Source organism: Camellia sinensis, chromosome 1 (genome assembly GCF_055761805.1).
Source record: "Camellia sinensis isolate YWXY chromosome 1, ASM5576180v1, whole genome shotgun sequence".
NCBI lineage: Eukaryota > Viridiplantae > Streptophyta > Magnoliopsida > Ericales > Theaceae > Camellia > Camellia sinensis.
Window position 1 is genome coordinate 344,683 of NC_138961.1, and position 25,337 is coordinate 370,019.

The 25,337-nt window shown below is 35.1% G+C and overlaps 1 protein-coding gene across 4 annotated transcripts; it reads left to right on the forward strand.

The window, feature by feature from the left end:
* The first annotated feature begins 1,543 nt into the window (after window positions 1–1,543).
* SYN4 (sister chromatid cohesion 1 protein 4) lies at window positions 1,544–24,571 on the forward strand. 4 transcript variants are annotated; one of them, XM_028264913.2, is made up of 16 exons: window positions 1,544–1,879; window positions 1,974–2,404; window positions 5,641–5,902; window positions 6,365–6,462; window positions 6,585–6,628; window positions 10,897–10,955; window positions 12,366–12,474; window positions 12,670–13,765; window positions 13,858–14,304; window positions 15,066–15,207; window positions 15,738–15,874; window positions 16,598–17,718; window positions 18,648–18,681; window positions 19,231–19,339; window positions 20,874–21,003; window positions 24,211–24,571. In XM_028264913.2, exons 2-16 carry the CDS (start codon window positions 2,281–2,283, stop codon window positions 24,307–24,309), a joined length of 4,011 nt encoding a protein of 1,336 aa, XP_028120714.2. In that variant the 5' UTR covers window positions 1,544–1,879; window positions 1,974–2,280; the 3' UTR covers window positions 24,310–24,571. The 4 variants fall into 4 exon arrangements, with proteins under 4 accessions (XP_028120714.2, XP_028120717.2, XP_028120716.2 ...); XM_028264916.2 differs by having other exon boundaries at window positions 1,554–1,879; window positions 10,915–10,955; XM_028264915.2 differs by having other exon boundaries at window positions 1,574–1,864.
* The last annotated feature ends 766 nt before the right edge of the window (window positions 24,572–25,337 follow it).

Consider the following 25,337-nt stretch of genomic DNA (forward strand, 5'->3'; position numbering starts at 1 on the left):
GATCAAGTAACTAGAAATTTTGATTGTCTTGGGTTACTGGTACAATTTGTTCAACTGTTTTGATCTTATAAGTTTGTTTAAGTTCAAATTTCTTATCATATAAATAGTTGATATCTTTGGTGGGTAATTTCTAATTTTGAAGACGTTCTTCAATCTTTTCTATTTCTAAATCACTTTGATTAATAATAACTGGTTTTGTCGAGGAACCTTCACCATAAATTAGGTTAGAAAATTATTTAAATAATCTTGCCATAATAATTGTAGCTGTCAACAGGTGGTTTTGCATAAACTCAAATGATCAATAATGGCCTCCTACCTAATGACTTAACGACTTGCAGACTTCTGTGACTTGGGTGCCACACTGGTTATATAGGAAGAGACTTAAATCAATTCTAAGCTTAATTTGGCTCCTATACCAAAAGGAAACACATGTAAGTGATAGAATTAGACCTAGATTAAAGATTGCAAATGCTTTTGGAGTCTTTTTAAAGAAGTTTGTTACTCTTTGATCTTTTTTTTGAAAGTCGAAATTTTTTGACTATAATTAATAATCAATTGACTTGATACAAGGGATAATAATAGTCTAAGATTAGACAATTCTTCTTGTAAATCAACAATGTATTGGTAACTATCATTAATCTTAATGCGTAATTCAAAAATCAAAAGTATACTAAATAAACATCACACTTGTATTATATTAAAATTAAAAACAAGAAGAAAGAAAACTTACATAGGATAACACTCTTGAAAACAGATTGCACAAAACATTCAAGATATATAAACACATTTATTAAAAGCACACTCACTTCACACTATAATTACACTCTTACAATCACACTTCCTTATCAAAATATTTATTTAATAGAATTAATTAAAAAATACAATTTTGAGCTGCTCTCATATATAATAATAAAATTACTTAAATTATATTTTTAAAAATTTTAAAAATTATTAATTAAGTTGATAATTTATTAATAAAAAATGATATTTTGATGAAATTAAAAAATTTAAGGGAAGAAATATAATTTTTAAAATATAAGAATAATTCGTATTTTAAGTAAATTTGAGGAAGTCCATTTGTAATTTATGTATTTTTTTTATAGGCAGTGGCTTTAGTTCAGTCCAAGATCGGATTGGACCGTGCTGTTGGGCCCGTGAGGGCCCACCACGGGTCCTGTTTTGATAATCCGAACCGTTCAATGTGTAGAACTCGTCGAGTGCTATACATCTTTAAAAAAATCACATTGATCGGATATCGATAGCTATGTGAACAAAACAGTTTTTTATCAACTGTTAATTTTTTTACCGTCCATTTTTTTTTATACAAAACTGATTTGATCACATAGTTATTGATATTCTATCAATGTGATTTTTTACAAACATATAGTACTTGACGAGTTCTACATATTGAACGGTTCAGATTATCAAAAAGAACCAAAAAATAGACCCTATAAACCGGATTAAATGGATCTCAACTTAAGACAAGCTGGACCCTTATTATATATATAAAAATATTATTAATATTATTACTCGTTACTCCTATATAAAATAACATAATATAATAATATATAATATATAATAGAGAAATAGGAATAGATAGTCGCATCAACCCAGATAAATCGCATCAACCCAGTTCGAGCTCGATCTCAGCATTTGAAGGTTTGTAAGTTATGTTTCTTCAGCTGAGTTTCAAGGTTCGTTGGACACGAGCGATCCCATAAGATAAAAAAAAAAAAAAAAAAATTAAGAAAAAGAAAAAAGAAAAAGATTATTAGGGTTTTAGTTCCCCAAATTTTCGAGACTTCGTCAACGGCTATCTTCTAGCAAAAGTGTTCGGTGTCTCTGAGCTTCTAATTCCGACAAGGTTTTGGCCAATTCGGTATATAATTTACTGTGATTGAATTTCCTTTTTCTCTGTTATAGTTGGATTTTATTTTTTTCCCTGAATTCTTTGGTTTTAATGGGTGTTGCAGCGAAACGAAAGGGCTGATGTGATGTCTTGGGCGGAATCTCGGCGGTTTGGTGTTACTTGAGATATTTTTCTTGGGGGTGGGTGGGTTCTACTAACATACTGAGATTTAGATGAAGTTTCGGGATGAGTTTGGGGTTTTTTGGGTGCGGATGTGGAAATTGTACAAGCGGGTTTGATAGTAGTAAGAAATTTGGGATTTCTTGTTGAGTGGAAAAGGGAAAGTTAGGGTTTTTTTTTTTTTTTGGTTTTTTTGGGAGAGGATTTTCTGAATCTGTATTAATTCACGGCTTTACTGCGGGGATAGAAAGATGTTTTACTCGCAGTTTATATTGGCAAAGAAGGGGCCGCTCGGGACCATATGGATTGCGGCACATTTGGAGCGGAAGCTGCGCAAGAATCAGGTTGCCGATACCGATATCGGTGTCTCTGTTGGTCAGTAGTTTTATTCTTCTTTTAATTTTATTTTTGTATAGCATAAACAAGCATTCTTTGTCGTTCAAAAGCTTGTATGTAGGTCCGACTGAAGCAACTTCTAGAAATTATTTATTCTAGTGGTGCAAGACTGTCTCTCTCTCTCTCTCTCTCTCTCTCTCTCTCTCTCTGTTCCGAGCTTCTAGAATAATTTATTATGGTTAAAAATTGGATCTTGCTGCTGTTCTATCATGTTTTATCTGGAGGATTCGTTTCCAGGCTTCAGTTGCACTTATATCCTATCTCAATTATGGCTCTCTATGGTCATTTCTTTGAATTATTTTTGAAATGATTGATTCAATGCACAAGGCTGCTTGCTATGTTTTCTTCTTCTTCTTCCTAGTGTTAGAATCATCCCTGCAGTATATTCTGCATACCTACTGCCGTTAACAGTCTATCTTTATTAGTTAGACAAGTTTCCGCGGCTCGATAACATTATTAATTGCCTGTTTTGCATTAATGTTTAACTTGATCAACTAGTTTTATGCATTGCTAATTCATCCATTGAGGATACAGTTACAACATGTTCATGTGCCTAGTTCAATTTGCAGACCTTCATTTCTTGGCAAATACGGAAGACAAGGTTGGGCCAGAATTTGTAACATTTAATTAATCTCCTGTTTTGAGAGAATCTGGTCATGTAGTCTGTTCACTATAATCCTCTTCAAAGCAATGGTAGAGGTTATGTATTACTTACTTCTCATGTAGTTGATGATCCAAGATAAAGAATGGTGTCTAGTTAGAGGTTTCCATGGCATGATGCAACTAAAAGTATTACGAAGCCAGCTTGAAATTCCTTTTTCCTCCCTGATGCTTCCTTGTTTAAAAGATTTTTAATTATTATTATTTTTATAGAAAAAAAATAAATGAGTGGTTATTGAAGTATTTATATTATTGAAACATTGCCTAGTTTTCAAGAAAGGGTTTTAATGGAGCCTGGCATGTCATCAACTCCAGTTACTGCACTCACTACTGCTTTAAACCTTCCCATTTCTGCTGTATGAACAAGTAACCATTGCCACTCATTGCATATGCCTCTTGTATTAGTTACATATAAAAACTATATATTTCATAACTTGAACACTAATATATCATTTACGTAACAATTACATTCTTATAAAACATGTAATACACATGTATTCATTTTATTAATGTTTCAAAACATATTTAGAGTGTAGAGAAGAATGCAACACTTAGGACGTCTTCAAAGAGTTGAAGAAGTGTCACCGAAGTCTTTGTGAAGTGTCAATAAAGTGTCCGATATTATGAATTTGATTTTTTTAATCAAGACATGTTAGAAATGTCAGACATGCATATATGAGTGTCCGAAAGTGTCAGTCATGACACGCTTCCTCTAGACAAGTGTCTGCGTTTCTTAGGTTTTAGGTTAAAGCAAATATTTCCACCCAATACTGCGGGATGTTTCTATGTTGATTAAATGATACATATTTTACTATTGAAAGAAGTAACGGGGTTGTAGCTTTCAAGTTATGTTTCATAAAGGATTGAGTCTGAATCATTCTCATTGCATATCATATATTGGGTCATAAGATACAATGTAGTTTTTCAAATAAATTAATAAGCTGGAATATATCGTGCAAATAAAGACTATCAATAAATGAGATCCATAACAAGATATTTGTTTACGTGATTGACTTGACAAAATCCACCCAGAAAAAAATGAATTTTTGTGTTTGCATAAGATATCTGCTGCAGGACAACTAACACAAAATTCACATGAAGAGGAGACTGAATTATTATGGAAATTGCTCCGGAAATAGTGCCTCTCACTCATATATTATTATAGTTAGCATAGTAGAGAGCTGCTGAGTTTAGGCAACCAAATCTTATTGTTGAAAGGAGCCACTCAAACTCAAACTATATCAACAGATTCAATCAGGATGCCGAGTTCATTGATTTCGGTTTAGTTAAGATCTAAGTTTTGTGCATGAAATACAAACTCTAGCTATTGTCGGTTGGGATTGTACAAGTTGCTGGGCAAGTAACGTATGCGACTTGGAGCTTCAGGTGTAGTAGTATGGAGGATGGTCTCGCATCATAGATTGACATGAAGTTTACTAGGTCTAATATAGGATGTAAATACTACTATAAACTTATTTATCAAAAAAAAAAAAAAAAAAAAAAAGAGTACTACTATAAACTTGACTTCTCTTAGCATCTATGTGTATCTGTTAGTCAGTCTATATTTCTCACTATGACATAGGTCACAAGAATCTTTTCATCCCTTTGGGATCCCAGCTATTAGTTGGTCTGAAGTTATATTGGGATGTAGATTTGATTGTGACTAAGAGATTGACATTTGCATGATATTAGCAATCACCTAAAGTTTTAGGGACACTTAGATGGTAAAGATATTTTAGTCTAATGAACCTAGGCATTTGAGATGGAGAGTTGTATGGGTGTTGCCAGTGAATCCAAGGGTGCGATCCATTGAAAATGATAACATACAAATATCACTCTAATTTAGTTTTCATACATTACCAGGAAAAGATTCATTACATAAAAGCAAATATAGAACTTTCTTTGACAACTATTTTTTGTTTGAAGTTTTTTAACTTATGAAGATCGATGATGGTCGTTTGCATTTGGCTTACACTGAAAATATGGAAAGATTCATGGGTATCAAAGTAAATTTACAGGATGTGGGTAAAAGAAAGAAGAAGGGGGGCTTGTTTTACAAGTATATCATTATAAGGCCATTATGATTTATGTGTATGAGAAAATTGAAAGCTGGGGCCATTCAGGGTTCCATAGATTTATAATTGGGACCAATATGGAACTGTAAAAAGCTGGAGGTGGCATTTGTTATTAGGAGTATTTGGATTTGAATTATTTTTTGTTTTGTTTGGGGGTTGATTTCAAAGAATATTTTTAAGGGACTTGAATCATTTTGTTTGGGGGTTGATCTGAATATGTCATTATCTTATTTAAATCAATTGAAGCTAGTAGAGTTTTTTTTTATTATTTGTTAAGTAAATTTTTCACCAGCCTTTATTCAGTATCTATTGTACTAAAGGAAATCAGACTGACTATTAGTACGGTATTAGGGGCTACCATTTTGTTTCAATGGCCATAGTTCCATTTCAACTTGAGTTAAGCTGCCTTGGTTATCTCCATTCTTGTTGTTAAATGCTCTATTGGACTCATCTAACTCCTGTATGCTCGTCTCTTGACAGATTCAATTCTTTTTCCTGAAGTACCAATTGCACTTCGGTTATCTAGCCATCTTCTGCTTGGTGTGGTGAGGATATATTCAAGAAAGGTGAATTACCTTTTCGACGATTGCAGTGAGGCTTTGCTCAAGATAAAGCAAGCCTTTCGTTCAACTGCTGTTGATTTACCACCTGAAGAATCTACTGCACCATATCACTCCATAACGTTGCCTGAGACTTTTGATCTTGATGATTTTGAGCTACCAGATAGTGACATGTTTCAGGGGTTGGTGCCAAATTACCCAATTCGTATTTTTAAGCAAAGCGTCACATAATCACTTGTGTCTATATGGAAAATGATGATTGGTGCTGACTGGATTATGGTTTTTTTTGGGATCTAGTATCATCTCTTGATACTTTCTTGAATATTAGTAGCTGTCTTTACCACCAAGCATTGACCTTCCCTGATATATTTTTTGATATGCCTACTGATTAAAAGAAGTGTTGAATGATGATCATCACATAATCAAGTTGATAGCATAAGTTGGAAAGTTTTGGGTACCTTTATTTGAATATAATTCTCAGTTTTGTTGTTTTTTTCTTTTTTCTTTTTATTTTCCTACTTTCAGGATTCCTAAAATTTGGATAGTAAATTGTTAGTTTCTTGAAAATGGTACATTCTGTGATTAAGATTAACACTTTTTCCCAATTTGACTTGACTTTTGCTTACTGACTGGCAATTGTGCAGTAATTTTGTTGATCATCATGTCAGTACAAGGGAGCAGATTACGCTTCAGGATACGATGGAGAGTGTGGTTTACTCCACAACCCAGTTTGGACTTGATGGTTAGTATTCACTTTTGCATGACATGGCAAGATGCTTTGGTTTTAACTTCTTTGATAGTTAGGTGTATTCTAAATCTAAGTTTAGTTTGTACTTTCCCTTGTTTTTTGTGGTTTCTTTTCAGAGCGATTTGGTGATGGTGAAACATCTGGGTTGGACCTTGATGAGGTAATATATCATAATCATAATCATAGTGCAGTTGTAAAGTAAATTCATATTTTGTGGGCTTGTTGGGTCTATTGGACTATTAAGACATTTAGTCTTGATAAATTGCTGAAGATGGAGATTATTTTTATAGGTTCTCAATGGAGAAAAGAAAAAAAAAATCCTTAATTTATGTATAGCTGTTGTCTTGACTAGTGGTCCACTACACTGAGTTCTGATTAGCATACAATTTGAGGAAGGGACATGCAGGGAAAAGACGTGAGGAAGAATAAAAAGATATGGTTCCATGCATATGACAAAACATGGTGGTTTGACCTAAAAAATATAAATATTCCTCCTTTCTTCTTTTGTTCTTCTTTTAATTCTATTTGCAAAATACTCAAGTTACTGTTCACAGAACTGGAATAACATAAATCCACCTTCTGTCGCAAAACCACATTAAACCAAACCAAGCCTTAAGTCCATCAAATGAGGTCGGTTACATGAATCCTTCTTTTCCACGCGACTTTATCAAAGGCCATTTCGTTAGTCAAATTAAGTAGATCTATATCTCTATTTACAACACTAGTCAACGTTAATCTAAACTTACCTGGTCCCCTAACACTTCCATCTATCGTCACTACACCGCATCTCTTTACTACTGCCTCTATTAGTCTCCGTTAAATATGACCAAACCATCTCAATCGATTCTCTCTCAACTTATCTTCTATCGGTGCTAATTCTACCAATTCCCAAATACACTCATTTCTAATTCTGTCTTGTCTAGTTTTGCCACACATCCACCTTAGCGTCCTCATCTTAGCAACACGCATCTTATCTACATGTTGTTTCTTGGTTGCCTAACACTTCGTCCCACACAATATCGTTGGTCTAATAGTCGTTCTATAGAACTTACCTTTTAGTTTAATGTGTATTCGTTTATTACACAGTATCCTAGACGCACTTCTCTACTTAAGCCATTTCGCCTTAATCCTATGGGCTACATCCATATCAATCTTGCCCGCCGTTGTGATAATTGATCATAAATAACGAAAATGATCACTCTTTAGACAGGTTTTGGTTCTCAATTCTTAATTCTCAATTCTCAATTCTCACTTCTCCTCTGCTTTCATTGATACTGTTACTAAATTTACACTCCATGTACTCTGTCTTAGTTATGTTTATTCAGAAACCTTCAGATTCAAGTGTTTTTCTCCAAATTTCCAACTTTGTGTCAACTCCTTTTCTAGTCTCATCCATTAACACGATATCATTTGCAAAAAGCATACACCATGACACGTCATCCTGAATATTTGTTGTCAACTCATCTATAACTAACACAAAAAGATAAGGATTTAAGATAGATCATTGGTGTAACCCTACAGTGATAGAAAATTTATTTGTCTTTCCAGCAGGCGATCTAATAGTGGTCACCACCCCTTCATACATGTTTCTAATCATATCAATGTAATCTTTTGTCGCCCTTTTCTTCTCCAACACCCACCATATTATATCCCAAGGCACTCTATCATATGCTTTCTCAAGGTTGATAAACACCATAATGTCTATTTTTTGTTACTCTCATCAACAGATAAATCGCTTCTATTGTTGACCTATCACGCATAAACCCAAATTGATTCTCTGACATCTCTGTTATATCTTGCTATCAGCGTTTCATCACCCTCTCCCACACTTTCATTGTATGACATATTAGCTTGATTCCTCTATAGTTGTTGCAATTCTGGACATTTCCTTTATTCTTATAGATTGACACTAAAATACTCTTCATCCACTCATCAGGCATGTTCCTAGTCAACAAAATTTTGCTAAATAACCTAGTCAACCAAACAATCCCTTTTTTACCCAAACACTTCCAAGCTTGAATAGGGAAATTATAGGGTCCTAAAGTCTTATTTGATTTCATCTTCTTGAGTGCAATCTCCACTTCAACGTTCCTAATCCTGAGATAGAACCTATAGTCTTGATTTATCGTATTACTAGCTATTTCTTCCCCTATTGACGTACTTTTATGTTCCTCATTTAATAGTTTCTCAAAATAGTTCTTCCATCTTTCCTTAATCTCTTCATCCTCACCAATACCTTAGAATCTTCACTGTTGATGCACTTAACTTGATTAAAATCTCTTGTTTTCTTCTCTCGTATCTTAGCAAGTTTGTATATCCTCTTCTCTCCCTCCTTACTATCTAGTCTAGTATATAGGTCATCATAAGTTTTCAACTTAGCCTCTCTCACTACTTTCTTGACCTCCCTTCTTATTAGCCAATCTGGAGCTCTTAAGGTTTTCCTCAGTTCTATCATTTTGTCACTTTTTAAAGTATTCTTTTTTTCCCTTAACTATCGCTTAAACCTCTTCATTCTACCACCAAGTTTCCCTAAAGCTGGGTCCCGTTCCTTTCGACTCTCCAAACATTTCCCTTGAGATTCTCCTCATACAATTGGCAATCGAGTTCCACATAGTGTTAGCATCATCTTCCAAGTCCCAAGCAGCTTCCTTATCCATTCTATTCTTAAATATTTCTAGTTTATCCCCTTTTAAGTCCCATCATCTTGTCCTACGACACCCATCATCCTTCCTAGCTTGGTATTGCCCTTTAAAATATAAATCTAGTACCAAAATCCTATGTTGAGAGGCCACACTCTTTCCAAGAATCACCTTACAATCACTACATTTTAGGTGGTCCACTTTTCTCATTAAAAAGTAATCTATTTGGTTTTTAACTGACCCACCCTTAAAGGTTATCAAATGCTCATCCATTTTCTTATACATAGTATTGGCAACCACCAGGTCAAAAGCCAATGCAAAATCTAAGATACTCTCTCCAGTCTCATTTTTATCACCAAAACCGTATCCATTATGCACCATTTCATAGCCTAGTTTATCTATGCCTTCATGGCCATTGAACCTTCTGTCGCAAAACCTACCTTTAATTAACTCTAGTTCTTTCCCTTAATTTTTCGCTGTTGGTTTTAACTCCTAAATACCTTTAAATTAGTTGATGTCTTGAGCATATGGTACACTGTCCTGAAAACTCAATCCTATTTGTGACACAACCTTGAATTCTTCCTTTACCTTATTAAACCTGAAAGCTTCAACTTTTCCTCACCCTAAACCCATCACAAGGTTCTTCAAGCTGATTTTTTTTTTCAGTTTGGAATTGAAGTTTCAAGATCCTATTTTGTTTCCTACAAACGTTGAAGTAAATACTAGTTTTGTGTGTTATGAAAAGATTTTTAAGATACCAAGGAAGATGTTGCACAATGGAAGTGTGAGAAATATAAATGCATTAGATTATTGAGAACATTGGAGAACTGATTAAAAACATATGAGCAAAGGATTTAAGTTAGATATATTGAATTTTACGAGCTCTGGAAGCATAAAACAAATTTTACGAGCTCCACAATAATTAAGAAATTCTTTTGGTTCTAAGGAAAGTGTCATGGTAGTGTTTAGATCGTAGTTTATGTTTGTTCAAAGGTTGCTTCTTGTTGGTTGGTTTTATTTTGTTTTCTTATGTCTAGAAGTCAAGGCTATTGTAGTTATTGTTAATTTTGCTGGAAGTGGATTTTATTTTTGGTCCATTGTATTATGGGTGAAGATTGGGTGTGTTATATGTTGTCTACCACCAATCGAAAAAATAAGTCTTCTACTTAAGATCTAAAAGTAGACCTATTAGTCTTTAGATATGTATAATTTTTCTTTTCGATAAGTATTGAGTTTTATAGGAGTTTGTTATTGTGTTTGTGTCATTTTGCTTAGCCCTTGCACGGTTAACCTGCCTTGTTTTTCTCTATCATTTTCTCTTCCCAAAGAACCCTAGTTTTGTTGTGCTATTGTGCATGATCTGATAGCAACCTCTCTTTCTACAATGCCCTACAATCTTTTCTAATTGACCCTGACACCTCTGTTTAGCTATTGGCCATTGATTTAACTCCTAAGCACTTAAATTAGATCTTGTCCAGAACTTTCAGCATACTCTTTCTTGGAAATCCAACCTGTTCCTTTTGGAAACTAAACCAAATTTGTTCCCTTTTTGCGTACGAATCTTAGAATCCTTCTTCCATCTTGTTAACCCTAAATCCTACAATGTTTCAACCATAAGTAAAAAATCCAATTGCAGGCAGTTTATCACAAGGTCCTAATGTGTCCTACATCAATGTACTGTTTGTGGATTTATGTCATGATATGATGTAACATTCTATTTATGCATTGGAGAATCCTACTTTCTTTCATTAGAAGTTTATTGTCGATTGCTACAAATGACTACAAACAGGAATTGTTTTCGAACAAGGTTATCGCTACTGGACATGCTGGAGTTATGCTGGATTCAGGGTATGCTCTTTCCTTTAATGGGACTATAAACTACTTTGTCTTTCTTTTGTGTTATTAGGGATCTCATTTTTTAACTGCTTGGTCATAACAAACTTTTCTTAAACTTTATTAGTGGATGGTGACACACTGCATGCTGTAGTCATTTATTAGTTTAGTTATCCATCATTGGAAACTAACTTTAGAGAGAGAAAGACATGATTCTGACTTTTAAACTGCCCTGCAGTTGAGGAACATTTTCAGTTTCATATGCACAATATATTTCTTATGTTTTAGGACTTGGGTACTTGCGTGGAGTATGGGTTTGTTTCTAGATTGGTCTCTTCTCCAAATCCAATGAGATTGACGTGTATCTAAATATTCGTACATGTTTTTGTATTCTTGTGTAATATAGAGGATTTATTATGGGCACGTCACTCATTCTCAACCATCTATCTAAGGAACACAATAAATTATATAGTACACATAGCTAATTGGATATGCTTGCTGGGTGCATCACCTAGTAGGCATGCCTGATGCCGCATTATATCGTGCACTTGTTGGGAGAATGAGTTGTATAACAGTGCACATGGGAAGCAACAATATGGGGAGCACAAACCGAGCAATATGGGGAACACCTAAGAAGTATAGATGCTTCTAAGAAGATTGTGTGTTTATGTTGGACACCAAAACATACTGGACACTTCCCAACACATGTTGGACACTTGGCCAAACGTGTCCTGTTATTTTTTTAGACTCGGACATGCTTTGGACATTTGAGAGGCACACATGTTCATTGCTTAGACTTTTATGAAACATGATTTAAGTTTGAACAAAATAACTTGGAATACAATTATAAAAGAAAACAATTTAGATTTTAAATTTATGCATATTAATCCCTCATGTAAACTTTAGGAATTAGTATTATGTTACATTTTTTAATATCTTTAGGTGAAATATTCATATATATGACATGTACTAAATATATGAAATTATATATTTTGCTTGTCCTCCACGTTGTCATGTTCTGCACATTACTCATTTGATTTACTCCTTTTTTTAACCATTCCCCGTATGTAATTTTCTGTCTTAATACTATGGTGGATCTAAACTCTATTGCAAATCCTTAAACAAGTTTTTTTTCAGAGTATAAAGTTCGATAAGTAATGACTAACGACATAGGCATTTGTGCCACTTGTGCTTCCTCCGCAAAAGTTTGTGAGGACAGGCATTGTTGGCTTGCCTAGTAATGTTTTTGCTACATTATTATATGGATGTGCAGATTCATTTTTTCCAAAAGCATGCATCCTCGTGTTAGAAGTTGTTGTCTTCTTGTGTTTGTAATTGGTGGTTTACTCTCATGGACTGATCTGTATTAATCACCCAAAAGATTACAAATTTCTGATTGACTCCATTCATCTTCTCTGATTTCAGTGCTGAGCCTGCATCTGTTCAACCAATGGTACATCTTGAGCAAGACAAAACTGATGAAGGAATTAATGGAAACTCAGAGGTGTTGCTGACTACTGGCAGAGTAAATCAGGTTAATTTTCAGTTCTAAGATCAAGTAATAGCTGATGATTTTTTTACTATTATTATTTTCCATATTTTGTGGTTTTGCTCCCTAAAACTTTTGGTCAATTTTGTCCTATTTCAGGTAGAAGTGAGTCTAGCGTCTTGTCATGGTATTTTTAAGTAGCCACCTTGGTTTAATGACTTTGTTTTCCTTTGTGAGCAGCTTGAAGGTCTTGCTGGGAATACTGATTTCATTGAGTATGCTCAGGCCCCATGTACTCCTGGATTGATGGAAGAGCCAAATTTGTCTAAAGTTCAAGAGGCTTCAGCATGTGATGATCACCTGGAATTAGGGGAAGAGTCAAATTTGTCCAATATTCAGGAGGCTTCAGCAAGTGATGATCATCTGGAATCTGAAGATCATAATTTAATAAAATTTGCGGCTAAAGAGAACCTGACAAACATGTCCAGCAAATCAGATCTTCATTGTGGTAATGAAAATGCAGTGAGTTTGTCTTTGCCGAATGATATGAACCCTGTAACTGTTTTGGGTGACCAGGAGATTAACCAACTAAAGTCATGGGAAGATTCGCCATCTAGTGCGGGGAATCTCCTTTCAGCTGAACCAGTTGAAGCCATTACTCCAGTATCAGAATTTCCAGATGAAAACTTCACTGCATTTGATAAGGAAAATGAGGTGGAAGATTTGCAGAAAGAAGTTGTCAGCAATAATGTGCCCATTACTCAAACTATTGATGTGGCCAATGCAGATGGTATAGAACCCCAAGGAATTAGGTTGGGCGGAACTGTGTCAAGTCCTAATTTTTCTGACAAAGCGCCTGTTTTGGAGGATCCTTTTGGCAACTCCTGTACTGCTATTAAAAATATTTCTGAGAAGTCAAGCTTATCTAGCACCTGCCAGACGGCCTCAGAATGTATTTTACAGATCAATCAAGCATCGCTTATGCCAGAACTATCAAATAGTGTGGAGAATGCAGGAAATATGGAAAAATCATGTCCCTCTATCAATGCAGTGGCATCACATACTGAAGCCCCCAGTAGAGAAGATCTCGAGAACCCTGAAACTCAGGCTTTACTGGATCCAAAGGATTCCAATATTTTGAACCATGTTGTTTGTGAAAAAATGGCAGCTGGTGACATGCATATTCTTCAGCCATGCAAGCAGCTGAACCAACCAAGTATGTTAAATGCTGGAGGTGACGTGTCAGGTTCTCCTCATTTGCCATCTGGAGTTACTGAGCTATGCTCATTGGAGATATCTGGAAGAAAGGTGGCAACCCATGCTACTGAGGTGCAAGGTTTGTTTGAAAAGCTCACGAAACATAATTTATGTAGAAATATGGTTATAAATTTCACTTGTATCTCTGATTTTATGGGTCTCATTTTCCAGGTGAAGGGTTTCATGCTGACTTTATGAAACCAGTCTTGGAGGAAAACCACACAACAGATCCTGCTTCCTGTGAAGATATTCAGGCGGACTTCAGCAAATTGGATGATCAAGTGCACAGCATTAATTCGAGAGATACTGAATTAGAAAAATTAGACGACTCTGCGAATTCTGAATTGCCTGTACCAGAAAAGTTGCTTTCTGTACCAGAAGGGCTTGCTGATCTACAGGATAATTTGTTGATGGAGTCCACACCAGACAAAACACACTTAGCAACTGGTGACGAAAGTGATGCTGGGATCAACAACATTGCGGGAAAAAAACGCAGTTTCACTGAAAGTACAATGACTCTGCAGAGTTTAAATTCAGTTGAATCATTGGGCATGGCCCATTCCAAAAGAACAAAGGAGTCTGTTCCTGATGACAATGATTTGTTGTCTTCCATTTTAGGTATTGAAATTTTTTATGGAATTCATGCATGCTAGTTTGGTCCCAAAACTAATTAGAGAAGTGAAATTTCCATCTCGTCATACACTGACGTGTATATGTTTATTCTAGAAGTTTTAGCTTCTGGAATCTAGTTGGATTGTGAGTCCGGATTTGTTAAAGTCGTGTGTATGTTTATTCTAGAAGTTTTAGCTTCTGGAATCTAGTTGGATTGTGAGTCCGGATTTGTTAAAGTTGTGTGTATGTTTATTCTAGAAGTTCTAGCTTCTGGAATCTAGTTGGATTGTGAGTCCGGATTTGTTAAAGTCAAAGATCTCAACTTCACCGTAAAGTTGACCCATGATCGGATCAATTTGGACTTACTTCGATGATCTAAACTGTTCATATTATACAACTAACTAAGAAAATTATCCATGTAAAAAATTAAGTTGATCCAACGTCGATTGTTATACTATTAGATCATTTTTATCTATATTGCCTACATGTTTGTAAGAATAGACCGTCTATTTGTTATAATATATATGTCAGTTGATCATGTGATTACTTATGTCTGCTATCTAATTTTTTGCATGCATGTTCTTCTCAACTTGTCATATGAGATGAACAATTCAGATTATTAACCTGGGTACAGATTAGTCCCATAATGTGCCAACTTCACCTATGAAGTTGAGATCTTTGACTTTAGCAAATCCGAACTCTTGGATTGTATGTTATTCTTTCATTATTATGTAGTTTTTGATTAAACTGGTTATATTATTCTTCAGTTGGTAGAAGATCTTCAGTTTTGAAAATGAAGCCCACACCTCCACCTGCAATGACATGTATGAAACGCCCTCGGATTACACCCCGGGTTTATGCTTCAAAGAGGAAGCTTCTTATGGACGATACCATGGTTTTGCATGGCGAGTATGTTCTGTTTTTTATGTTTATTACTTTGTTTATATTGCCGTATAAGCTATCTATGTTTTAATTATTTTATTTTTATGTTTCTATTGCAAGTGACCTGTCAAAAAATAAAATAAAATAAAGATGTTTGTTTTGCAAATTAGGTATATATATATATATATTCTAAATTAGGAACGAACAAGGAAAATTGTGTTTATCCTACTATGCTTCTTACATGTGCTGTTACTGGTCTAAAGGAGAAACTCCTTCAGTCTTTACTCTTGCCATTCCTGTCCTCAAAACAGATTTTAGTTATGATTTAGCTTATTGGTTTATTCTCCTGTTGTATGTATGTGTCAAATAGGCTATATTTTATAAAATGTGTATCAGGTAGCCAAGGTGCATTTGACTGAATAGTGTTTTTTGTTTAGTTGCCAGATATTATTTTTTAGTTCTTTACATGTACCATTCATCATGATGTTCTTAGTTTTTAACGTTGTTACATCTTATCTGGTGCTATGCTTACAATGCTGCAATCTTTTCCACCCAAGTGTAATACGACAGCAGTTGACTAGTACTGAGGACATACGTCGCATACGGAAGAAGGCTCCTTGCACTCACCCTGAAATTTGGATGATTCAGAAAGGGTTCTTGGAAGATGAAATTTTTAGTGAACCCATATTTACAGGTGAGCTCATGGTCCAGATGACTCAGCATTTCTGTGGGCTTTATTTATTTCTTGTTCTGTGCCCCATCTGAAAGAGTAATGCTACGCATCATGAAATAAATATCATAAAAAGTTTCATGAAACTAATCCAAGGGTGATTATATAACATACAATAACACTACGAACACTATAAACTAATCCAAGGTGGAGAATCTTCATGAAGACTTTTCATGATACTTCTTTCATGATACCTAGCATTATTGCATCTGAAATGATGTATTTGCAGTTGCAATTTTTAATGACATTAGAACTTGATCTGTAGAACTTGGATTTATTTTGAACACTCTGGTTTGTGATGCTTATTATGTACTATTTTTTTAGATGCATGGTGATAGCGTATTTTGTTTGTAATTCCTAGTCAGAATGTCTCAAGCCTAACCAGTTCTGCTTGTGTCACATGTAAGCTTATGCACCATTGTTTATGTGGCTTCTCTCTGCCCATTTGCATTAGTCATCTTTCTCAAAACTTTTGGCCATTTAGTCACACGAAGGTTGTGTATGTGTAGAATGCTGTCCTTGCAATGCCACAGTAGTTATGAGGCTATAATTCATTTATATTCTGGATTGTGCATCCTTGTTTTATATTGTTATTTGTTCTACAAGAAACACATGACACTGTGTCTGGGAGACTTTGGACATGCATTCTTATGAGTTAACTGAGTTAATTTTGATACATTTTTGCAGGTTTATCAACAGAATTGGCTTTATTGAATAGTCAAACATATGACCTGAGTGAAATCAGGGTGACCCAAAATGATGTGCATGATGCTTTTCTGGAAACTGCAGCAGATCTAATTTTGGTTTCAAAAAAGGTTGAAAATAATCCTACTGAAGCAGCAAATGATATGGAGTTCTCCATGGAGCCGGATGTGAACCAAAAAACTGGGAAGGGAGGGATCAATGAGTCTATGGTAGTCAGAAATAATGGGGAAGCAGAATCTTCTGAAAACCAGCTTGTTGAAGAGCATGTCTTGCAGTCCCAGGGTCATGACACACAAGTGCAGATGGAGGCTATATATGATGTGTTGGAAGCTCCGAGTTTAATAAGCAAACATTCTAAGGAGATAGGTGAAATAGAAATCGATGGAGCAAGCGTCTGTGTTGCTGATGTATTACATCTTGCCACTAGTCTTGGGGTTGAGTCAGCTTCCTCAACCCACCAGTGTCCTGTTTTAGGTGATGAAAATAATATTTCAGCTGGCTTTATGGTCCCGTCAGCTTCGTTGGATAAAGAAAGTGGTGGTAATGATTCTCTGCAAATGGATGCGTCAGGTGTGTCAACAGATCAGAAATTGGATATTCAGTCTGTTGAGATGGATGTTTCTATAGTTTATTTAAGCAGCGGCAAGGGAATTGATGCTATCAAAGCAGCAGAGGAAAATGATGACAGAGCTGCTGTAGGCGGAACTGAATCTAGAGCAGGGGATGAGTGTTTGTTCGAAGAAACTGAAGCTGATATGCAGATTCCTTGTTTTGCACATACCGAGAATGAAAATCCTTCTCTTGTAATTTCTCCTGAGAATGATAGGTTCAGTAACCAGGTTGTTGTAACTATTGACCAAGACATGGAGGAAATCAGGGAACACAATCAAGGGGTTGTAAATGAGGATGTGGTACTTGCTGAAGAATTGGACTACCATGGCAAGGACTTGATGTCTTATGGATCCAGTGAAGAACCTAAATTAGCTTCTTCATATTCACCCTTAAATAATGTTGAATATCCAGGTTGGCAGGAAGCTGTTCCACAGTGCACAATAGATGCTGATATTGCTACCATTAGCCATACTGGCACTGAAGATTGTGATGTAAGTTGTATACTTAATATACATGGTGTTTGCAATTTCTGCTGGGATAACCAGTTTGGCCTTGTAATATGTTCTATCATATTACAAAATCCTTGGATCCATGTTATAACCCAATTCCAGCAAATTCAAAAACCTGCGATGAGCCACACTGAGCAGGTGAGTTCAGTGGAGCCTAGGTGGGGGAGAAACATGGAGCCATCGTGAGGTGCCTAGGCAAGTGATGTGCCAGGCAAGGCTCATGCATTATGAACTTATGCTGTGTTGTCACCTCCTCTAGTGGTGACGTAGTTTGTCTCATAGGACATAGATACCTATAAACACCTTACGCCCTAAGCACATTTAATAATTCATTTTATAACTTGACCGAGAACAAAATCCTTGGATCCATGTTATAACCCAATTCCAGCAAATTCAAAAACCTAAGAGCCACTGAGGAAGTGAGGTGAGTGGTGCCTAGGCGGGGGAGTGATACGAAGACATCACGAGGTGCCTAGGCAATTCATGTGCCGAGGCAAGGCTCATGTGCTATGAACTTATGGTGTGGTGGGGGTTCACCTCCCCTAGTGGTGTAGTTTGTCTCATAGGACACAGATGCCTATAAACACCTAAAGCCCTAAGTACTTGATATCCATAAATAAGAAAATAGTTTTCTAATGTTGCTGCAACATGCCAGTTCTGCCATAGCAATTGGTGTCTTCAGGTACAAAATGGGTTACCTAATACATGATATCATCTTGATTCCCTGTTAGGTAGTTGGCCTGCCAAAACCACATTTTCTCTAGAATGAGACAATGTTCAAATTTCATTTGTCTTAACAGTTTCAAGATTGCTGTGCTCTGGCGTTATTGCTTGCCTTCTATGTAGAAATAGATGGTTCTTCTTTCTCCTTGTGAGGTATGTCTAAACACACTCTTTTGCCTTACATGCAGGATTTTGATTACACAATAGATGGGCACGATACAGGTTTGTTTCCTTATATATTCTTCAATGTAACTCTGTTACTTGTATGATGGATGCTTTTGGAGTTATTTGTCCTTCGTCAAAATCGCATGACATCTTTTTGCTAAACTAAAATAAGCAAATTTATATTTTTAGGGGGAACTACATGCAGGTGGGAGAAGGGGAAAAAAATTACCAACACATGGGGGTGCAAGTGTGTTTATAGTGGGGTGCAAATAAAAGGCTGTGGGGGTGCAAGTCATGTGTTGGTTATTTTTTTCCCCTTCTCCCACATGCATGTAGTTCCCTTATATTTTTAATTTGAAAACTGAGACATGCCCAGCAAATTTTACGTGATGGTTTTCAATGTCTTATGGTTTATGCTATTCTGAACGCATTTGAAACTATTTAAGATACTGTTCTCATTTTGTTGTTTGTTTTTATTCTATTTTTATCTTGTGAATCACCTGTAAATCTCTATCGAGTCATGCCCTTAATTTGCTGTTCTATAATTGTTTATGGTTCTTATGCTTAACTTTTTCTTCTTTTTTTTTTTTTCCCATGGATTTTCAGGATTTTTGAATGTGGATGATGATGATGCTGCCGAAGAAGATGATCATGATGTCCCAAGTGCTGAGCAAACTAGCTTCCTTGAGAATAGTGGATGGTCTTCCCGCACCAGGTGTGTTTCTTTCACATGGTTCTTCAAACAGGGGCTGCAATATGGTTTTCCTCAGAATTATGAAGAGGCTATCTTTTGAATATTGCGTTCTCAATTATTTTTACGAAACCGAAAATAAATAACCTGGTCGCGTAGGTGGTTAGACCATGTCTGTCAATTTAACAATTAACAGAAGAGGTTTTAAGTTCTTGTGATTTGATTGCAGTGGAAGATATGAGGCTATTTTTTTCTGTTAGCTCTCTCTCTCTCTCTCTCTCTCTCACACACACACACACTCACACATTCAGTTCTAATCTTCTATCAAGGCCACATTTGATTTGCGGATAGGTATTGGGGAGGTGGATTAGATGCCTTGAACCATCTAATTCTGGAACCATTTTATGCTTTCATTTGGCCCTATCTAGTGTTTGGTTGGAGCTTTTTAGGGGTTTGGATAAAGTGGGGCTCACACGTGTCAACTATTTTTCTTGTGCCAAGCCTTATCTATTGTCAATTACACCAGAGAGAAACAATGTGGGTTCACCAGATGACCCCCCTCCCTCTCAACAGTACAAACATAGGATGGAATAGGTGGGTCCGTGGGATTCTCAATGCAATCCCACCCATTTTATCCCCAAAACAAATGCAGCCAAGGGCTTTTAGAAACTTGTATATTTAATATGCTATGCACAGTGGCATTCTAGGAATTTTTGTAGATGGGGTCACTCCACATGTTTAAGTTCCACAAATTCTGTAAGAATTTTTTTTAAAAAAAAGATTAAACGACATTCACTCTGTTTTTAAAAGCAATTCAAGTTTTTAAATTTTCATGTTTTGTGGTCTTCAGGATTTTTTTTTTTTCATATTTTAGTCAAATTTTATTTTTTATTTTTTAGATGCACATAAACTAGATCTACCTAAAAAGTAAATATTTGTAAAAAAAAAATCTAAAAAAATTCAATATATACACAAAAAAAAGAAAAAAGAAAATGTGATGAATTTTTATTTATATATTCTTAGATTTTTTCACAAATATTTTGCTTTTTAAATGTATTTAAATTAAGAGGATCTAAAAAATAAAAATAAAATTTGTTTAAAATATTTTAAAAGTTCACTTAAAAAAAAAAAAAAAAAAAAAAACTATTAACCAAACAAAGTGATTTAAACTTCTTAAATAGTAGGTGTTTAATGGGTGTGGATCCCTATGTGATGGGCTCCCTTAGTTTTTTTAATGGGATTAAACTATACTAAATAAAATATTAGCAATATAAATGATTTTTTTTAAAAAGAATTTTTGATAGCTTGATGGATCTCCAGTGGTGGTATAGTTTCCATAATCCCTCATTTTGGCTACATGTATATGAGGATTCGTGAATATGGATGTGTTAGTTTCATATTATATCTTTTACAGACGACTTGTTTACTCTATTTCAGTGTTGAGCCTTTCTTTACTCTTACAAACCTTTAAATATCTTCTTAAATTTCATATTTTTTATTTTTTTATTTTTCCGTAAGTGCTGGTCTGTAAAAGTTTCTGATTCTATTTTTCTTGTAGAGCGGTTGCCAAGTACCTTCAAGTATTGTTTGACAAGGAAGCAGAGCATGGCAGGAAGGTTCTTTCCATGGACAACCTGTTAGTTGGTAAAACTCGTAAGGAGGCATCAAGGATGTTTTTTGAAGCACTGGTATGTTTAGCTCAAGTTTTCCAGTTTAAAGTAACAATCGTAAATTATAGTTTTGTCTTGTGGTGCTGAGCCGCATGCTAGCCCCTGTTGCCACAAATTACCCCAAATTGGGATTAGGTAATGACCAGCCAGTAGTCATAGACTACCAAAGGCGTACTTGGTAGCACTCATATTTATTTTGTGTATAACCTGCCTTTTTAGCTGTAGAACACATTCGTTCAACCTAATACACTCACAACATCCATTCAGAGCAAGTGCATAAATTAATGAAACGAAACTTTAACACTTTTTATTACATTCTCAATCCAGGGTCTTCCTACACAAGGAGTTCCTATTTACACACAAGAAAGTGCAACTTGAACATTCAAACCAAATTTGTACATTGATGTCAAACACCAAAGCTCTTCCTTGCCAAGGGCTAGAGTATACAGTCTTTACATCTGATTTACATATACACACAGCTTGATTCACATAGCTGTCAAGCACCTTCATCTCCTACATAAATATAGGGCAGATGGATGAGTGATAGACCAATGAATAGTATAATCACTTGAGATTGAGACACTCTTAATCCATTGAGGTGTGTGATGACTTCTAACAAACTAATCATATAATTAACTCTAACGATCAAGGTTAGCACTAATTAAGCAAGGTTAACTCTCTAATATTGCTTAGTCTAATTAATCATGATTAGACTCAATTAATCTCAATTAAGTTTACTAATTATACATAATTACCATGATGTAAACTGTCAACAAACTTTATTTATAAAATACGATAACAGAACTTATAACAAGAAGTAGAATTGAGAACTTATGAAGTTCAGCTCAAAACAACAGTTTCTTTAAAAGAAAATTCGAATCTGAACAGCAAAGAAATGGTGCCTGGTTGCTGACCTCTCGCTGGGATATGCAATGGTGGAGGGATCGAAAGTAGCCACGGGTTCAACTCCTCAAAACCCAATCCTCTAATGCTTGAAACCCTAACCGGGGGTGGAGCTATATTAAGCTCTGTTCTGGAAATTATCTCTCTAAAAAGATTGACTTCTCACTTCCTTTTAAGAGGCTTTTTTATAAAACTAAAAAAGTGTTATTCAAAGTGTTCCTTAAATGCTCAACACGAGTCCTAGAGAATTACTGAACCTGAGCTTATTCAACGGCCCAGAATAAACTTTCCAGCTTCCTCATTTAGTGTGTAAAATAATTGCTGGCAGCCAAAACAATTTACTATGAACAGCAGGCTGCATCATTCCACTAATTCCGATTAGGTTTTTCACACAACACATGAAAATGTCAAGCACATTAGACTGACAATTAAGTACCTTGATTAGAGAATCGACGCATACATGAACATAGCATTGCAATGCTCCCTAACTCGTGTTTCTAAATCTTTATATAATGCATATCAAGTGAGCATGCAAATTAAGTCATTCAAAGAAGCATCTTTATACCATGTCTCAAAGGGTTAACAATTATGCTTTCAAACATTTCATATAACAAAGGAATGAAATTAACACTAAGCATTCAAGCATTAAAAATGAGAGATATGCTCATGTCAAGCAAATGGTACACTTAATCTATTGCATGACTAGATAAGTGAAGTAGGTTTTGGAAGCCTAGAAGTGAAGGCTATGGGTTCCATGATCATCAAGAAGTTTTTTTGGTTCAAGAGAATTGTCCATGATAGTGTTTATGGTCTTTTACATTTATTATAAGTTAATATGCTGCTGGAGCTGGACAAGCATATTCTTCTCCTCTTAAGCTTTATGAACGATTTTCATTTCGTAGTTTCTGAAAGTAACTGTTTCACCTTAACAGACCATTTGGATTGGGTGATTTGGAAAGAAAAGAAAAGAAATGCATTTCTCTCACTTGTTTGGATTAGTAAAGAAGAGAGGAATGGGTTGAAACGGGAAGAAATTGAGAAACCCATTTCTCTTATAACCCTCATCTCTCCAAAAGTAGAGAGATTGGGTGAGAAAAGAAACTAACAAATTACTAGTTTTTATATTACCAAAATTGCCCTTTTAAATATAGATGACATAAAAAACTGACACCCATAAAAGGTTATTTTGGTAATAACATAATATATATATATATATATTTCTTTTATTTAGTTTAACCAAACAAGATAAGAGAAATCATTATATTTTCTCTTATTTACTCTCCTGTTTATCTAAACAAAATCCTCACTTTTAGTACATGTAACTTTATTAAAGTTTGTCTTCTTTCTATCAATTTGGCAAGTTTGTAAAAGGCCTCGTTTGTTAATGCTTATATTTTATAGTTTTTTGTTTATATTTTCAAAAAAATTAAAAAATTGTAAATAAAAATTCGTTTGTTGTTTGAAAAAATTGTAAACTCATTTACAAAATTTACAAAGTCCTTGTAACAAAAAAAGGTTAGTTTCACTTGTTTAGAAAATAAATGTCTATTCTTTCCTCTCTTCCATCACCTATCGCTCATTACCTATTGGCCACCACCACCTTTGTCGACAATCTCCTTCAGCTATCATCACTGGCTATCGGTAGTCACCACTTTTGGCCAAAAACCATCTTCGGCTGGCCACCATCTTCGACTTTCAACATTCACTTTCGGACACTACTTCCTGCCTACAGCCACCATCTTCGACTTTCAACAATCACTTTCGGACACTACTTCCTGCCAACGGCCACCTCGGGCTACTCCCTCTCACTTATTTTCAAAATAAGTGGGTACCAAATAAGACGTGCGTACTGAACAAGTTTTTTTATTTTTACCAAAAATAAACATAAACATGTCCAATATTTTCTATAAGTGAAAAATAGCAACGGTGTTTTCTCCATCTTTACTTGTAATCTAGTATAAGGATAGTTGTAGTCTTTCAACTTAACATGTCTAATTGTCCTTAGTCTCCTCATTAGCCAATTAATGTATCTTAAAATTTCTTCATTTTATATCTTTTTTAAAGCAGTCATTTTTTTGCTTTTACTAGTTCTTGTATCTTAATATTCCACCACCAAGCACCTTTATAGATGAAGGCTATTCATTGAAAATGTTATATAAATAGGCTTGCAACATGGTGTCCTTGGAAATTGTGGAATGGTTGATTTTGGCTTACATTGTTATTCTGTTTTTCCATTTTTCTGTTTGTTTTCTATTGATTTTGTTGTATCATATTGGAATACTAAAGCAATTTGTTGTGCGTGTTAATATTACCACTTGGCAGGTTCTCAAAACAAGGGACTACATTCATGTAGAGCAGGGGGCTTCCTTTGATGACATCAATATAAAGCCTCGAGTAAAGCTCATGAAATCAGACTTCTGATCCCTAACTTAGGAAAGACAAAATACACAGTTGCATAGAAACATATGTGTACTACTTCTATTCTAGTTAGCAGAAAACCAGCTCAGCTCAGCTTGGGGGGTTATTCTTCCTTCTATCCTCCATTCTTTTCTAAGTTATGTTTTTTATGTTATAGTTCATGTAATTTGTAGTCTTTCTTAGCACATGTATTATTATAGTGAATGTAGAAACTGCTGTAATTTGGATTATATTTTATGCATATATAACCTGCCATTTGCTAAAATTATTTGTTTCAATATTTGAATAAAGTGCTGTACTATGTATATTTTGTTCTGTTGTAAGCACTGAGTACAGCCTTTTTGTTATTAGGTATTTGTTATTTGTTATCATTATTATTATTTTCTTGTGATATGAGTTTCCTTCATGCGTTTGGATCCTCTAGAGTGGTAATGGTGGAGTGCCAGGGGTCCCCTTTTTGAAGTGAATGTTGAGATTAGTCTTCATCAAAACGACGTCGTTTTGGTAAGGGAAAAAAAAAAACTGTTTGTTTCAGCTCAGAGAGAGAGAGAGAGAGAGAGAGAGAGGTGGGGCCGAGTAAGAAGCTCCCTCCTTGCTGGCGCCGGCAGAAACATTTCCGGCCAGCTGAGCTCCTCCTCTTCAATACTCAAACCCAATTTATCTAACTCAATCTCAATCACTCAAACTCAGTTTATGCAACTCAAACTCAATTCCTCCTCTTTGATCTTCAATTTATAGAACCCCATCCAACCATAACTCCCAAATCAAGAAAAACTTATTAATATAAAAATTAAAAAATCCAAATCCAAATCCAAATCCAAACACAACAATAATTTTCAACCTATACAAACCCACAGGAAAATAATCCCAAAGAAAAAACAAAGCTAACCATACCCAAAAAACACATAGTGCACAAAAATTCTTAATTCTCAAATTCCTATTTCAAAGAAAATAAATTTAAACGGTCCCTATACACCTTAAGACGACAATGGGCGAGCGAGAGAGAGAGCGATGTTGAGAGTTTGAGTGAG